Source organism: Pinus tabuliformis, chromosome J (assembly GCF_031772625.1).
Source record: "Pinus tabuliformis cultivar Carrire ecotype Pingquan chromosome J, CPIR1, whole genome shotgun sequence".
In the NCBI taxonomy this organism is placed as follows: Eukaryota; Viridiplantae; Streptophyta; class Pinopsida; order Pinales; family Pinaceae; genus Pinus; species Pinus tabuliformis.
The window spans coordinates 5,885,407-5,903,614 of NC_142295.1; the positions used below are offsets into that span (position 1 = coordinate 5,885,407).

The window sequence follows — 18,208 nt, forward strand, 5'->3', positions numbered from 1 at the left end:
CGTTACTAGATGGTATGAACTATCACAGCAACCCCACATGCCAACAAGTAAACATTTTTAAATATAGCATCATATTAATACATTCAATTTTGTTTCTAATACTTCGTGTATTGCACCAAGAGCAGCACCAGTGGAAAGAGTGTCACATGTGAAATGCAACTAAAACCAAAATAAAATAAATAAGAAACATAGCAATGATCCACCTTAATAGAGCCATTGACCAATCTTAGTCGAGGACTTTTAGGGACCAAGAAAGTTGCACCTACGTTTTTAATTCCTATGGGTGCTCAATAATCCTGGGCTAAGATGGATTTATGCTGGCCAAATTCTACGGATGCTCAATATCCTGGGCTAAGATGGATTTATACTGGCCTCGCAACTTGCAGATATGACAACCAACCAGGTCTATTTTATCCCATCTATTTTATCGTATCCATTCTATTTTATAAACTTGATAAACTTGCAGATATGATGCTTACAGTCAATAAAAAGTTTGAAGGACAACCATTGTTAGATTACTTACAATGGACGGGCTGCAGCTTCCATTTCTGGTTGCTCTGTTTCTTCCACTCAAAGAGGATGAGTTCATTTCCATCACGTATTCCTCCAACATGGCCATCTGCAGCCTTCGCATCCATATTCAAATTGATGTTGTTCACAGGCCTCAAACATTGATACCCATTTCCAACATCTGCACTTAAGGTCCACAGAACAGCCTGCTCTGCCTTGTCATGATTATAATCTGCCAAGTATATCTGTTCAACAACATTCAACAAAAACTCTGGATTAAGAGACCACCGTTGTAAACAGCTCTGGTGCAGCCCTTTGATATATAAGGCCTAAGACCCTGGCATTCCGAAACCTTAAGTTAAGGTTTATAGCATTGCAGTGAATAAGACTTCTCTACATATCCACTGGAGAGACTATACTGAACCATGGGACTTCTCTACATATCCAGAGGAGAGGCTATAATAAACAATGAAACTAAAAGGAAAAGGGAAATAGAAAGTTTTACCTGGTCCCATTCTTTATCCCCGTGTTTCAGAGCATGTCTGGTGGCCTTGTTCACCAAGGCAAACGCTGGGAAGCCAGCTTCATCCTTGACTCGAAGGCCCCATGAGTCTACTTTGATCCATTGCTGACAAAAGGTTCCATCAAACAGGGGAATAAGGATAGTGATCGATCATCAATTATTAGATCAAGAAATGTCTTTCTGCGAGCTTCAAATAAAGTAGCTCAAACTGATGATCATACCTGATGGGGGTCATGTGGATTTTCCAGCGCAAGCACTGCAACATCACCACGAGCAGCCAAGAAAAACTCTGGGTTGGCTTCACAATGGATCCTAACCGTATGTCCTTGTGGCTCGACATTAGCCTGTGGTGGATAGAATGAACTCTGCTCACCTCGTGGTGGATAGACTCCTTGTGAAGCACCCACTGTTCAATTTACAAACAAATATTAAAAATCGGCACTCACAAATTCAAAAGCCATTTTAGAACTGCCATGGCTTCAGTTATCAAGAATCCCAAATTGTACACAGCACCACATAACAGGCATGCATCCATACATACTACTTGCTAGACACCACCCATAATAGAACTCCTTCCCAACATTTCTTTTTAATCCTTGACAGTTTCCCAAATCAGATAAAATAATATAGTAATAGTTTTGTCAGCATATTAGTATGGATCATATAACTTACATATTGGGCTGATCTTCCACTTCTGACTCTCCTTCTTGTTCCACTTACACAGAACAATCTCTGCTCCCTCACGCAGGGCTACATGATGCTTATCATCTCCAGCGCTAGCATCTAGATTAAGATGCGTGTTGTGGACAGGTCGGATACACTGGTAACCCTTACCCACATCGGCACTTTGGGTGAAAAGCACAGCCTCATTCAAATCATCTGGGTGGTAAGGACCCAAGGTGACCTGCAGATCAAAAGCATATGCATAGATCCTTAAATCCCTTTATAAGCCCCTCATAGTAGACCTATCGAAAGCGCCGATCTCTATATCACTAAGCCCTGCAGAAGCCCCCTCGTAGAGAGTACTATTCTCTATATCATAAATCCATGCCTAGGCCCTTCTCAACAATCCCATTGAAATCACTATTATCTAATGTCAGAATAGACTTGCACAAACTCGTGATAGTAACCCTTATAACAAAACTGACCTTATCCTTCTCTGCACGTCCATGCCTCAATGCCTGGCCTGTAGCTTTGTTTACAAGGGCAAATGCAGGAAATCCTTCATCATCCTTGGCCTTCACACTCCATGAAGTATCCATAATCCATTGCTGCAGATCAAAAACATATAATCGACCAATCATTTCACATACACACAGCAAATACTAATCTCTGTCACAAACCTTGTTTTGGTTTGGTTTGTTTACAAAAACAGAGAGCAAAAGTTAATCTCTACCATCAACCAGATTTGGGTCTGGTTCACACATACATATAAAAATCTAATCTCTCTCACCAAACTGATTTGGGTCTTGTTCAAGGAGAGAAAAAGTGATGTCACCAACCTGGCTTGGGTCTGATTCATTTGCCGGAGCCATGACAACACTGCCATTTCTACCCGCCAAGAAGAAATCAGGATTGGCTTCACAGTATATCTTCACAATCTCTCCTTGAATAGGTTGTGGATACTGACTCCCATGAGGAGCCTGATATGGCTGCTGGGGCTCAGGGTGGTGGTGTCCAAATGGGTTATGCATTCTCTTAGACCTGCACACACAACATTCATAGCCTCCTCAAATCTCGGACAATATGCAGTTTCATACATCAAAAGCATGTTCATTTACCAGTGGCAGGTAATATTCTTTACCTGCTATAAAAACAGCTAAAGCCAACGTGAAATCAAAACTATAGAGTGATTCCTCACTGAATTGTTGGAACGCCTGAAGTAGCTAAAATCTGTGCATCACATCCAGAAACTCAAGAGTTATTTATAGATCCGGGGGCAGTAGTGGAGGCCTTTTGACCCCGGCTCCTGGTCAAATAGAGGTTTAAATAAGAACGGTGTTTGGAACTTTATGTTTCCTCTGCTTGCTGAGGATGTATTGTGGTGAGAGATTTTAAAAGTTATCAACCCTGGCCGCATTTACATTCAGTTTTTTTTTAAATTCGTTTTGAATCTATATTTTGATTTAGACATCCTACTGACCGTTACCTAATTGATGGAGCACTAGGTTCGACAAATGGCCAACAGCTCCACCATCTCGATCGGGAATTTAGCCTTTAGTTTTGGGAATTTTAAATGGACAAGTTTACCTTATATTTACGAAAAATTTTGGACACCTAAAATTTTGAAGTTTGATAGTTGTAATTTATATTTACAAAAATGTTTGTGTAAATAATTACAGATAGAAAAACTACATAACTTGGGCGTTGTTAGTGAGGTCATAATTTTTTTTATTTATTTTCCTGCTAAATTTGGTGTCTTTTTTTTTAAATTTGTTTGTGGGAGTGTTTGAATTGTTTTTTATGGTAAAAAAAATTGCAGTACCATAAGGCATGGTGTACCAAAAATCTTGAAGGTTGACTGGAATTTTTCCATAAGAGTTTTGTTAAAATTGATGCTGGAATTTCCATTATTTTTTGGGGGAAAATGTGTCCTGTTAAAATCATGTCAGAATTTCCATTATTTTATGGGGAAATGTGTCCTCTCAAAACTCAAGTTTGTTATTATTACAAGGAGTAACATTTAACCAGTTTATATTTATTTTAATTTTGGATTTATTGAGTGTTGGGAGAGATCAAATCTCTCGGGTGTAAATCACTTTTTTTTAGTCTAAAACTGGAAAAAGAATTTGCACACTTAAAAATTTAATCCCTCTCGAAGATTGATTTGTTTCTAGTGAAAATAAATTTAAGTTAATTTAATTATTAATAATTATAAATTACAGCGATTTTTTTTTAAGGTTGATAGAGTCAAAAATGTTTACATCATATAATATATGATAACCTTACCACATCTCTTTAATGTAAAATTAATTTTTTTAAATAAAATGTATTGAAAAATTTTGTTAGCAATTAGAATTCCAAAACGAAACCCTCTTGCCGTAAAGAACTTGATCTGCTAGTTTTTCTTGTGCGGAGAGGTATGATAGAGATGTTGTAATGAAATGTTTAACATTTTGACTAAATCAAATTAAATAAAATTAAATAAAAAATTGATTTAATATAAATATTTTAACTAGGTCCAAATAAAATAAAAATTGAAAACTCATGATATTCATGTGGAACATAGCTTATTTTAAGGAGAAATTAAATTAGCATAGATCCATCTAAACTCTGGATCTACCAAGCAAAGGGATCAAATCTTTTTCAGGATCTACAGAGCACTTAAAGAGATCAAATCTCTTGATATACAAACTTTTACCATGAAAAAAGTTTTGATCTTTTTAAACTCTTAATAAATCTAAATTTAAAATAGATTTTAAACTAATTACTTTACTAATTCACTGTAAACTAAATGCTAAAATTTATTGCAATCTGCACACACTTTTTTATTTTCCTATTTTATATAATAAAAAATCCATTATTTGGGGATGTTTTATTTTCCTATTTTATATAATAAAAAAATCCATTATTTGGAGATGATTATGACAACCTTTTTAATTAATAAAATATATATTTTTTCAGTTCGTATGTTAAGAAAATATTTTTATTATGTATATAGTTTCACTTCGTAATTTTTTCAACGTGACTTTGAACAGTGCCGTGTTTTATTGGGATTTGGTCAGACGGTTTTTAGTTTACTGATTCGTTTTGATCCAGTACCATGTTTTCTTGAGACAGGTTTTTCTCTTTTCTGTATCGAACAGTGTGATATATAAATTTTGATTTTTTCATTGCCTTTGTCACTTTATATTATATTGGTTATTTGGGTGAGCTTCATTTTAATGTGATATGGGTTTATTTTGAACACTATAATCTAAGAAAGGGTAGTATTTCAAGAAAGTATTTTATAATGGTTATATTTTTAATTATATTATGAGGTTTTTACGTATTTTAGTATTATAAAATTAGAAGTTGAATAAAATGGATAGTATTTCAAGAAAGTATTATATTATAAAAACTAGAAGTTTAATTAAGATTATTTTTTCAAGTATTTTATAAAAATGGGTAGTATTTCAATTTTCAATAAAGTACTTTATAACGGTTATATTTTTACCTAACTTCATTTTGTAAGTTAAAAAATATTTTTACCTAACTTCATTTTGTAAGTTAAAAAATATTTTTACCTAACTTCATTTTGTAAGTTAACGATATATTTTTACCTAACTTCATTTTGTAAGTTAACGGTTATATTTTTACCTAAATATTTCATGTGATTTTTAAGCATTTTAATATGATAGAAACTAGAAGTTTAATTAAGACTACTCTTTTTCGAGTATTTTATATAAATGGGTAGTATTTCAAGAAAGCACCTTATAACGGTCATATTTTTACTTAAAGTAGCTTTGCAAGTTAACTATTTCATGAGGCTTTTAGGCATTTTAATATTATAAAAACTAGAAGATTAATTAAGACTACTCTTTTTCAAGTATTTTATAAAAATGGGTAGTATTTCAAGAAAGCACTTTATAACGGTCATATTTTTACATAACCTAGCTTTGCAAGTTAACTATTTCGTGAGGTTTTTACACGTTTTAAAATTATAAAAACTAGAAGTTTAATTACAACTATAATCTTTTTCAAGTACTTTATAAAAATGGCTAGTATTTCAAGAAAGCACCATATTATAAAAACTAGGAGTTTAATTAAGACTATTATTTTTCAAACCTCTCAGGGAATGAAATCATCAATAAACCCTGGACTCTGGTTCCAGACCTTGTTATATGGGATGTTTGGAAAGACATAATATCAAGATCTTCAAGAACAAAGCAAGCAAGCACCGGCACATAATTGATCAAATTTTAAAGCAGCTCAAAGACATAGTCAAAAGCTTGTTGTGGAAACTTCCCATGGACCCTCCTCTGCCCCAAGAGGAATGTATACTACTACATTTGGGTCTCCCGTCTATAGGCCCGTGGGGCATAATTAAGGGTGTGAGTCAAATAAATGCAAATATAAATATTTGGAAGCCTCCTCCACATGATTTCCTAAAAATCAATATAGATGGAGCATCCAAGGGCAACCAAGGGTTAACTGGTTTTGGAGGTGTAATAAGAGATGAACAAAGACGAATAAAGGAGATCAGGAGATCTTTCATAGCCACTGGGGGAAGGCCCCTAATAACATTCCCTATGATTTTTCAACTTATATCCCTATGATTTTAATCAAATTTCGAGTAGGAGAAATTGTTGAATGCAAAATTTAATTTTTTATCCAAAGAATACCCATGTTGCATAATTTTGTTGGACCTTACTACACCAAAAATGTGAAATACATTAAAACATGATTAAATGTGAAATAAATGAAAAAAAAAATGTTTGTAATCATGTTGTATTTCACATTTTTCATGTAGTATGGTCAAAAAATGTGAAACATATGAAAAGCGTGATTGTAATCACTTTTTAATGTATTTCACATTTTTCATGTAATAGTTTTTTTTTTTCTCCAAGTTGCGAAGAGCCATAACAAAGATAAAGTCGGAATTACAGTGATTGGTCATGCCAAAGATGAACAAAGACGAATAAAGGAGATCAGGAGATCTTTCATAGCCACTGGGGGAAGGCCCCTAATAACATTCCCTATGATTTTTCAACTTATATCCCTATGATTTTAATCAAATTTCGAGTAGGAGAAATTGTTGAATGCAAAATTTAATTTTTTATCCAAAGAATACCCATGTTGCATAATTTTGTTGGACCTTACTACACCAAAAATGTGAAATACATTAAAACATGATTAAATGTGAAATAAATGAAAAAAAAAATGTTTGTAATCACGTTGTATTTCACATTTTTCATGTAGTATGGTCAAAAAATGTGAAACATATGAAAAGCGTGATTGTAATCACTTTTTAATGTATTTCACATTTTTCATGTAATAGTTTTTTTTTTTCTCCAAAATTTAATGAGGCAATCTAATATTATTTTATTATTTCCAGTACTATTTTATAATATTCCTTAGTAGGCCCATTATAAACCTCAAATTTTTCTAATGAATAATCTTAGAAAAGTTGTTATAAATTATTTGTGCACATTCCCCAATGAGGGTGACAACTAGTGGCAGAGAGAATAAGGTGAGGGCCTCATCACCCTCTTGCGACACTAGGCTTAATGCAGCGTGCAAGGCACACCTCCCAAGGCAAGTGGAAGGTGAAGCATTTGGGAAGGATGAGCGTTAAATATTGGCAAGCGTTGAGGTTTAGCTATTATGGTTTGTGGGAGGTTATGAGACTATTAGTGCTACAGGAAATTAGATGCTTCTATTTGCAAGTTGGTTCTCCAACAATGCCATCCCATGCGAACCAAGTTGCGAAGAGCCATAACAAAGATAAAGTCGGAATTACAGTGATTGGTCATGCCAAAGGTGAATTTTGTGGGTGAAAGTGTGGGATTCGAGCTCAAGGAATTGACCCTCTTCTATTTGGGACACTGCATACACCTATTCATTTTGGCAATGGCAAAGGAAGGACAGTAGACAAGAAGAAGTGGCAGCCACTCCAAGCATCTAGTTTGTGGTAAGTGTTGTTGCTTCCAAAGCTTTGTTAGTGTTTGTATGTTTTCCTTGCTAATATGGTTCGTTGCTCGAGTGGTTCGATCAGTGGCATTGGATTTATATAGTAATTTCCTTTGACAAGGAGTACCAAGGGTTTCTGGCAGTGGGCTCTCTAGGATCTCAAGGTCTTGTCTGAGGTAGGACCTTGTGTGAGTCGTAATTGCGCTAGAAAGTTGTTCTTTTAGTATTCCCTGTGATAGAGAATGGTGTTGGCTCCTTTAGTGTAGTTAGCTAGATTACGAGCATTTGTGGAAAATTGCAAAATCTTGGACCACGTCTTTGTGTGCTTAGACCTAAGTGTGAAGGGAGGGGAGTTGGTGACGTAACCTCAAAAATCTGTGGGGGAGGGGGGCTGGATATTTTGCAGTGAATAGGGGCATCTTGGATAATCCTGGTCCCATGCTTCGCCAAAGAGGTCGTGCTCAAAGGGCAGTGGTACCTCAGGGTCAAGGGGCAATCCATCAAGGAGACATTCAAGACTTAGACAAAGAGGTTGTCCCTCTATAGGCGTAGTCTCCAAGTAGGATAGAGATGCCTTCCCCTTTAACATGTTGGAGGAAAGGCTATTGCAAGTTTTCGTGGTCTTGGACCAGTTAGTTCAGTCTAGACATGATGATAGAAATGAGATGATTAGCTTCTAAATGACCTCTAGCATAGCCAATGGTGTATGCTGGACAAGTTGGCTTCCCTCCGCTACAAACAAAGAAGCAAAAATGAAATGCTTGCAAGTTTGGAACGCAGACTAGAGCATATGGAAGCTCATGTCCACAAGGCTTTCCACGCTCCTCCACCACTTGGTAATGGGGCAAGCCATCCTAGTTCTAATAATTTGGTGTTTTCAAGTTCTTGGCACCTTTTGCTCTTTTTGGGCTATCTATTTACAATTATATAGTTCGATTTGTTCGTTTTTCATGTGGTTTTGTTTTTATCTTTGTGTCAACAAATTTGGTAGGATTGAGGCAAGAGAGAAAGGGGTTATCTTTCGCCACGATGAAGAAAAAGAGTTTCAATATGCTTGGGGATTGAAGAAAAAGATGATTAGCTTCTAAATGACCTCTAGCATAGCCAATGGTGTATGCTGGACAAGTTGGCTTCCCTCCGCTACAAACAAAGAAGCAAAAATGAAATGCTTGCGATTTTGGAACGCGGACTAGAGCATATGGAAGCTCATGTCCACAAGGCTTTCCACGCTCCTCCACCACTTGGTAATGGGGCAAGCCATCCTAGTTCTAATAATTTGGTGTTTTCAAGTTCTTGGCACCTTTAGCTCTTTTTGGGCTATCTATTTACAATTATATAGTTTGATTTGTTTGTTTGTCATGTGGTTTTGTTTTTATCTTTGTGTCAACAAATTTGGTAGGATTGAGGCAAGAGAGAAAGGGGTTATCTTTCGCCACGATGAAGAAAAAGAGTTTCAATATGCTTGGGGATTGGGAAGCTCGACTAATAACCAAGCTGAATTTTTAGCCTTATGGTAGGGGTTAGAGTTACCAATATCAAGAAGATTCAACAATTAATGGTGTTCGAAGAGTCAATGATAGTCATCAAGCATGCATATAAGCTCCAAGAGAATTCATGTGTGTAAGGACCCTGTGTGAGTCGTGCCTACGACAAAAGGTCGTTCTTTTGGTACTACCTATGATAAGGAGTGGTGTTGGCTCCTTTAATGTAGTTAGCTAGATTACAGGTGTTTGTGGAAAATTGTGAAATCTCGGACCATGTCTCTATGTGGTCAAACCTAATTGTGAAGGGAGGGGAGTTGGTGACGTAGCTTGGAAAATCTGTAGGTGGGACGGATATTTTGCAGTCAATAGGGGCATCTTGGATAGTGTTGGCCCCATGCTTTGCTAGAGAGGTCATGCTCGAAGGGTAGTGGAACCTCAGGGTCAAGGGGCAATCCATCAAGGAGACATTCAAGACTTATGCAAAGAGTTGTCCCGCCACAGATGCAGTGTCCAAGTAGGAAAGGCTACAACAAATTTTTGTGGTCTTAGACTAGTTCAATCCTGACATAATGATAGAAATGAGATGATTAACTTTCTAAAAGACCTCGAGCGTAACCAATGGCGTATGTTGGATAGGTTGACTTCCCTTTGCCGTGAGCAAAGAAGTAAAAATGAAAGTGGAAGGCAGATTAGAGCACATGGGAAGCTCATGTCTACAAGGCTTTTCACCCTCCACCACCACCTGATAACGCGCAGAGGCCATCCTAGTTCCAACTCTCTTTTCACCATTAAGGATTATAATTAGGTGTTTTCCCGTTCTATGCAACTTTTGGTCTTTTGGGGCTATCTATTTACAATTATATAGTTCAATTTGCTTATTTGTAATGTGGTTTTGTTTCTCTCTTTGGACCAACAATGTGGTAGGATTGAGGCCTTTCATTTTTTATTTGGAAATCCTCCCAATGTAAAATTGGCTTGACTTAATAGAAACATTTAATTAAACTTTGCAAAAACAAAAGCAAAAAAAATATTGTGCGCATCAGGGAACACAAGAATCGGTTGGATATAAGGCGAGGCTACGTTTCATAAAGGAGATCTATTGCGATCATATTCAAATGGAGAAGTTATCTTGTTCAAAGAAAGAAGAATTCAGCAACCTAATGGATTATTTGACAGCAACAATGGAATATCATCCTCACTATTTTATCCATGCAAGGATTATAAAATATTTTGTTTCTGGTTTTTTTTGGGGGGCGGAAGGTGGATCGAAGAAACTTGTGGTGGAGAATTTGATAAAAAGACACAGTTTCAGCATACTATCAAAAACAAATAATTCATTCTCATTTGGTTTATTTTCAAAGGTAACATGGTTTATTTTCGAAAGTTGATTGGAATACACAAAACATGGTTTATTTTCTGCAGTAAATGGAAGACAGAAGACATGGTTTATTTTCAAAAGTAAATGGAATACAGAAAACATGGTTTATTTTCAAAAAAGTAAATGGAATACACAAAACAGTAGCCCACACTCTCTTCATAGAATAATAAAGCAAACTTCCATTCAAGCTATTATTGTTAAATCAATCTTTTTGGGGAAAATAATTCAGAGAAATCATCTTTCTTTCATCTTTCACCCCCAAAACCACCAAATCATTAACAAGAGTATAGCTCAAAATCAAAATTAGGTATATTAAAATTGCATCCTTCATTATTCTTCTATCATGCAGGAAATCCACAAAATCCAAACAAGGAGAAAACAATTTGAACATATATAAAAGAATAAACCAAATAGGATAAATACGGACACTTCGTGATGTCATTTGAACAAACCCTAACCAATATAATTATGTGTTCTTTATCAAGGTAGAACAATATTTCTATTAATGGAACACAACATAACATAGTAAATGATAAATCTTAAATACCATCATCATGGACACTGATCAATCTAAAATAATAACAACATATTATATTGAAAATAGATAACTTAAGCACCACCTATTAAGCTTCTTCCATAGAAGAGTTAAAGTTCTTGAAATAAGTCATATCCAATCCATATAAATATGGAAGTTAATAGAGCTATATCGCAAATTTAACAACATCCAGCGTCGATGGTCACTACATATTGTGTACAGAATCCTTCTGCACCATTACTTAGCATATGCTTTCTCTATATCAACATTTAGACAAAAACACAACAGGTATTTACCATATACTATAAAGCTGAACAAAATGCAGATCCTCCACTGCTTGCAGCTTGTTTTATTTATATCAACCTTCCTCTGCATACATCGATCATAGAAACTCATATCAGTAATGTTAAGGTCAAAAAACAAGATCCTCGGAGGATATGCAACTTTTACTAATACTGTCCATCATCGCTAATTGCATTGAAAACAGACCAAGTACATTACTAAGATTGTACATCTTTTTTTCTGGTAATACAGACAAGGGCATTGCTAACGCTGTACATTCTTTTCTGGTAATTTAGGCGATGATATAGCTAATGCTCTACATCCTTTTCTGGTAATACAGACGAAGACATAGCTAATACTGTACATCCTTTTCTGGTAATACAGACCAAGGCATTGCTGACACTATACATCCCACTGAAATTAGTAATACTGGTTAGCTTGCAAATGAAAAGGCAACACAAGCACAATAAATAGTCCAAAAATACATTATTCCAGCATTCAAACATACACACTGAACAACAATACGAAAAAGACTGGCACCACTGAAATTACTAATACAGTGCATCCCTTGCAGGTTACAGAAATACAGACTGTACAACCCTTTCTGGTAATATAATGGAGGAGCACAGTACTTTTTCACATGTGAAATGCCATTAAACCAATCTTAATCGAGGGTTTTTAGGGACCAAGAAATTTGCACCTACATTTTTTTATTCCTATGGGTGTTCAATAAATTCTGAGCTAAGATGGATTTATGCTGGCCAAATTCTTATGAGTGCTCAATAAATCCTGAGCTAGCTAAAGATGGATTTATATTGGCCAAATTCCTATGGGTATTCAATATGTGCTGGGCTATATGTGCTGGGCTAAGATAGATTTATGCTGGCTTAACGACTTCCATTTAAATACCAACCAATTCTCATAATACTAATTTCCTTGTCCATTCTATTGATAAACTAGCCTTACTTTCAATAAAGAGCTTGAAAGACAACTTGCCATTGATTACTTACAATGGATGGGCTGAAGCTTCCATTTCTGGTTGCTCTGTTTCTTCCACTCAAAGAGAATGAGTTCATTTCCATCACGTATTCCTCCAACATGGCCATCTGCAGCTTTCGCATCCATATTCAAATTGATGTTGTTCACGGGCCTCAGGCATTGATACCCATTTCCAACATCTGCACTTAAGGTCCATAGAACAGCCTGCTCTGCCTTGTCATGATTATAATCTGCCAAGCATATCTGTTCAACAACATTCAACAAAAACTATGGATTAGGAGACCACCGTTGTAAACAGCTCTGGTGCAGCCCTTTGATGTATAAGGCCTAAGACCCTGGTGTTCCGAAACCCTAAGTTAAGGTTTATCGCATTGCAGTGAATAAGACTTCTCTATATATCTACTGGAGAGGCTATACTGAACCATGGGACTTCTCTACATATCCAGAGGAGAGGCTATAATAAACAAAGAAACTAAAAGGAAAAGGGAAATAGAAAGTTTTACCTGGTCCCATTCTTTATCCCCGTGTTTCAGAGCATGTCTGGTGGCCTTGTTCACCAATGCAAACGCTGGGAAGCCAGCTTCATCCTTGACTCGAAGGCCCCATGAATCTACTTTGATCCATTGCTGACAAAAGGTTCCATCAAACAGGGGAATAAGAATAGTGATCAATCATCAATTATTAGATCAACAAATGCCTTTCAGCTAGCTTCAAATAAAGTAGCTCAACTGATGATCATACCTGATGGGGATCATGTGGATTTTCCAGCGCAAGCACTGCAACATCACCACGAGCAGCCAAGAAAAACTCTGGGTTGGCTTCACAATGGATCCTAACCGTATGTCCTTGTGGCTCGACATTAGCCTGAGGTGGATAGAATGAACTCTGCTCACCTCGTGGTGGATGGACTCCTTGTGAAGCACCCACTGTTCAATTTACCAACAAATATTAAAAATCGGCACTCACAAATTCAAAAGCCATTTTAGAACTGTCGTGGTTTCAGTTATCAAGAATCCCAAATTGTACACAGCACCACATAACAGGCGTGCATCCATACATACTACTTGCTAGACACCACCAATAATACAACTCCTTCCCAACATTTCTTTTTAATCCTTGACAGTTTCCCAAATCAGATAAAATAATATAGTAATAGTTTTGTCAGCATATTAGTATGGATCATATAACTTACATATTGGGCTGATCTTCCACTTTTGACTCTCCTTCTTGTTCCACTTACACAGAACAATCTCTGCTCCCTCACGCAGGGCTACATGATGCTTATCATCTCCAGCGCTAGCATCTAGATTAAGATGGGTATTGTGGACAGGTCGGATACACTGGTAACCCTTACCCACATCGGCACTTTGGGTGAAAAGCACAGCCTCATTCAAATCATCTGGGTGGTAAGGACCCAAGGTGACCTGCAGATCAAAAGCATATGCATATAAACCCTATTGATCACCCAAATACCACATATTCTGCTAGATCCTTAAATCCCTTCATAAGCCCCTCATAGTAGACCTATCGAAAGCACTGATCTCTATATCACTAAGCCCTGCAGAAGCCCCCTCGTAGAGAGCACTATTCTCTATATCATAAATCCATGCCTAGGCCCTTCTCAACAATCCCATTGAAATCACTATTATCTATGTCAGAATAGACTTGCATAAACTCGTGATAGTAACCCTTATGACAAAACTGACCTTATCCTTCTCTGCACGTCCATGCCTCAATGCCTGGCCTGTAGCTTTGTTTACAAGGGCAAATGCAGGAAATCCTTCATCATCCTTAGCCTTCACACTCCATGAAGTATCCATGATCCATTGCTGCAGATCAAAAACATATAATCGACCGATCATTTCACATACGCACAGCAAATACTAATCTCTGTCACAAACCTTGTTTGTGTTTGGTTTGTTTACAAAAACAGAGAGCAAAATTTAATCTCTACCATCAACCAGATTTGGGTCTGGTTCACACATACATACATATAAAAATCTAATCTCTCTCACCAAACTGATTTGGGTTGTTTTCAAAAAGAGAAAAAGTGATGTCACCAACCTGGCTTGGGTCTGATTCATTTGCCGGAGCCATGACAACACTGCCATTTCTACCAGCCAAGAAGAAATCAGGATTGGCTTCACAGTATATCTTCACAATCTCTCCTTGAATAGGTTGTGGATACTGACTCCCATGAGGAGCCTGATATGGCTGCTGGGGCTCAGGGTGGTGGTGTCCAAATGGGTTATGCATTCTCTTAGACCTGCACATACAACATTCATAGCCACCTCAAATCTTGGACAATATGCAGCTTCATACATCAAAAGCATGATCATTTACCAGTGGCAGGTAATATTCTTTACCTACGATAAAAATAGCTAAAGCCAAGGCGAAATCAAAACTATAGTGATCCCTCACTGGAATTGTTGGAACGCCTGCTGAAGTAGCTAAAATCTGTGCATCACATCCAGAAACTCGAGAGTTATTTATAGATCCGGGGGCAGTAGTGGAGGCCTTTTGACTCCGGCTCCTGGTCACATAGAGGTTTAGATAAGAGCGGTATTTGGAACTTTATGTTTCCTCTGCTGCTTGAGGATGTTATCGTGGTCAGAGAGTTTAAAAGTTATCTACCCTTGCCGCATTTGCATTCAATTTATTTTTAAATTCGTTTTGAATTTATATTTTGATTTAGAGATCCTACTGACCGTTACCTAATTGATCGAGCACGAGGTTCGACAAATGGCAAACAGCTCCACCATCTCGATCAGGAATTTAGCCCGTAGTTTTGGGAATTTAAATTTCCGGATGGTCACTTGTCGCAGGACGTTGGTTAAAAAAATTAACAAATTTGGTAGAAGTATGTTTAAACATTTCTTTCTCGGGCACTTAAAATCGTGAAAGTGTTCCAGAATCTTGAAATTTGATAGTTGAAATTTATATTTGTAAAAATGTCTATCGGAGTTTATCAAAATATTACTTGAATTTTCATGATTTTCAAGAACAGTCTGGTTAAACTACAGATAGAAAAACAACATAACTTGGGTTTTGTCATTGAGGCCACAATTTTTTTATTTATGTTTTTCGCTGAATTTGGTGTATTTTTTCTTTTTTTTGTCAGTGAAAACACAATTTTTTTTATTTATTTTTTCGCTGAATTTGGTGTCTTTTTTTTAAATTTGTTTGTAGGAGTGTTTGAATTGTTTTTTATGGTAAAAATATTTGCAATACCATCAATAAGGCATGGTGTACCAAACTTTTTAAGGTTGACTTAGATTTTCTAAAACTTTCCACAAGAGTTTTGTTAAAATCATGCCGGAATTTCCATTATTTTTTGGGGAAAATGTGTCGTGTTAAAATCATGCCAGAAATTCCATTATTTTATGGGGGAAATGTGTCCTCTCAAAACTCAAGTTTGTTATTACAAGGAGTAACATTTAACCAGTTTATATTTATTTTAATTTTGGATTTATTAAGTGTTGGGAGAAATCAAATCTCTCTGGTGTAAATCACTTTTTTTAGTTTAAAACTTGAAAAAGAATTCAGAAATTTAATCCCTATGGAAGATTGATATGTTTCTTGTTAAAATAAATATAATTTAATTTAATTATTAATAATTATAAATTATAATTATTTATTTATTTTATTTTATTTTTAAATATTTTTTAAATAAAATGTTTTGAAAAATCTTGTTAGAGATTAGAGTTCTAAAACAAAACCCTCTTGCCGTAAAGAATTTGATCCGCTAGTTTTTCTTGCGTGGAGAGGTATGATAGAGATTTTGTAACATAATGTTTAATAATTTGAATAAATCAAATTAGATAAAAATATAGATTAAATAAAATTAAATAAAAATATTAATGTAATGTAAATATTTTAATTCGGTCCAAATAAATTAAAAATTGAAAACCATAGTATTCATGTAGAACTTAGCTTATTTAAAGGAGAAATTAAATCAGCATAGATCCATCTAAACTCTGGATCTACCAAGCAAAAGGATCAAATCTCTTTCAAGATCTCTTTCGCGATTTACCAAGCAAAAAGATCAAATTTCTTGATATACAAATTTTTACCATGAAAAAAGATTTGATATTTTTAAACTCTTGATAAATCCTAAATTAAAATAGATCTAAACTAATTAGTAAAACTAATTACTTTACTAATTCACTCTAAATTAAATACTAAAATTTATTGCAATCTGCTCAAATTTTTTTATTTTCCTATTTTATATAATAAAAAAATACATTATTTGGGGATGATTATGACGACTTTTTTAATTAATAAATATATATTTTTTCACTTCGTGCGTTAAGAAAATATTTTTACTATGTATATACTTTCACTTCGTATTTTTTCAACGTGACTTTGAACAGTACCGTGTTTTATTGGATTTGGTCAGACCGTTTTTAATTTTTACTGATTCGTTTTGATCTAGTACCATGTTTTCTTGAGACAGGTTTTTCTCTTTTTGTATCGAGCAATGTGATATATTAATTTTAATTTTCTCATTGCCTTTGTCACTATATATTATATTGGTTATTTGGGTCAGCTTCATTTTAATGTGATATGGGTTTATTTTGAACACTATAATCTAGGAAAGGGTAGTATTTCAAGAAAGTATCATATTATAAAAATTAGAAGTTTAATTAAGATTGTTTTTTTCAAGTATTTTATAAAAATGGATAGTATTTTAATTTTCAAGAAAGTACTTTATAACAGTCATATTTTTACATAATCTCATTTTGCAAGTTAACTATTTCATGAGATTTTTATGCATTTTAATATTACAGAAATTGGAAGTTTAATTAAGACTACTCTTTTTCGAGTACTTCATAAAAATGGGTAGTATTTCAAGAAAGCACCTTATAGCAGTCATATTTTTACATAACCTAGCTTTGCAAGTTAACTATTTCATGAGGTTTTTACCCATTTTAATATTATAAAAACTAGAAGTTTAATTAAGACTATACTCTTTTTCAAGTATTTTATAAAATGGCTAGTATTTCAAGAAAGCACCATATTATAAAAACTAGAAGTTTAATTAAGATTACTCTTTTTAAGTATTTTTTAAAAATCGGTAGTATTTCAACTTTCAAGAAAACACCTTATAACGGTCATATTTTTACATAACTTTGTTTTGCAAATTAACTATTTCATGAGATTTTTAAGCATTTTAATATTATAAAAACTAGAAGTTTAATTAATACTACCCCTTTTCAAGTATTTTATAAAAATGGGTAGTATTTCAAGAAAGCACATTATAACGGTCATACTTTTACATAACTTAGCTTTGCAAGTTAACTATTTCATAAGGTTTTTACCGCATTTTAATATTATACAAACTAGAAGTTTAATTAAGACTACTCTTTTTGAAGTATTTTTATAAAAATGGGTAGTATTTCAAGAAAGCACCTTATAACATTCATATTTTTACATAACTTAGTTTTTGCAAATTAACTATTTAATGAGGTTTTTACGCATTTTAATATTATAAAAACTAAAAGTTTAATTAAGACTGTTCTTTTCCAAGTATTTTATAAAAATGGGTTGTATTTCAAGAAAGCACCTTATAACGGTCATATTTTTACATAACCTAGTTTTGCAAGTTACTTAATTTTAACTTGAAAAGTGAAAAAATAAAATACACAATCCAGCCACAAATGGTTGAGAGGTGGCTCCATCACTAAATACTTAATTTCATGGACCCCACCCAACAAAATTTTTGGTCAACCTCACACATTGCAAAATAAACCAACTCCCATAACATAAAAAAACAAAGTTACTATTGACATATTTTTTATTTTTATGAATTAACCGAGTATTCTAATTTATAGATTAAATGGTCTTTTCACTCATAGAATCTCAAGTAAGATTGTGATTTTGTG

At 34.7% G+C, this 18,208-nt stretch overlaps 1 protein-coding gene across 1 annotated transcript; it reads right to left on the reverse strand.

The window, feature by feature from the left end:
- Positions 1-515: 515 nt before the first annotated feature.
- On the reverse strand, positions 516-14,864 carry LOC149225143 (uncharacterized). The gene is made up of 14 exons (XM_089379879.1): positions 14,690-14,864; positions 14,388-14,589; positions 14,030-14,152; positions 13,516-13,747; positions 13,065-13,249; positions 12,827-12,949; positions 12,335-12,566; positions 2,838-2,868; positions 2,536-2,737; positions 2,182-2,304; positions 1,706-1,937; positions 1,255-1,439; positions 1,016-1,138; positions 516-755 (listed from the first exon to the last, which is right to left on the reverse strand). The coding sequence occupies exons 2-14, from the start codon at positions 14,577-14,579 to the stop codon at positions 516-518; spliced, it is 2,223 nt and encodes a 740-aa protein (XP_089236005.1). The 5' UTR covers positions 14,580-14,589; positions 14,690-14,864.
- Between the last annotated feature and the right edge of the window lie 3,344 nt (positions 14,865-18,208).

What these genes read in the sequence shown, in the direction of transcription:
- LOC149225143 (XM_089379879.1), bottom strand. Translation starts at nt 14,579, where the DNA reads ATGCATAACCCATTTGGACACCACCACCCTGAGCCCCAGCAGCCATAT. An exon ending in GTGGAAGATCAGCCCAATAT is followed by an intron (nt 13,250 to 13,515) that starts GTAAGTTATATG and finishes TAAATTGAACAG; the next exon opens with TGGGTGCTTCACAAGGAGTC. An exon ending in GTGGAAGATCAGCCCAATAT is followed by an intron (nt 1,440 to 1,705) that starts GTAAGTTATATG and finishes TAAATTGAACAG; the next exon opens with TGGGTGCTTCACAAGGAGTC.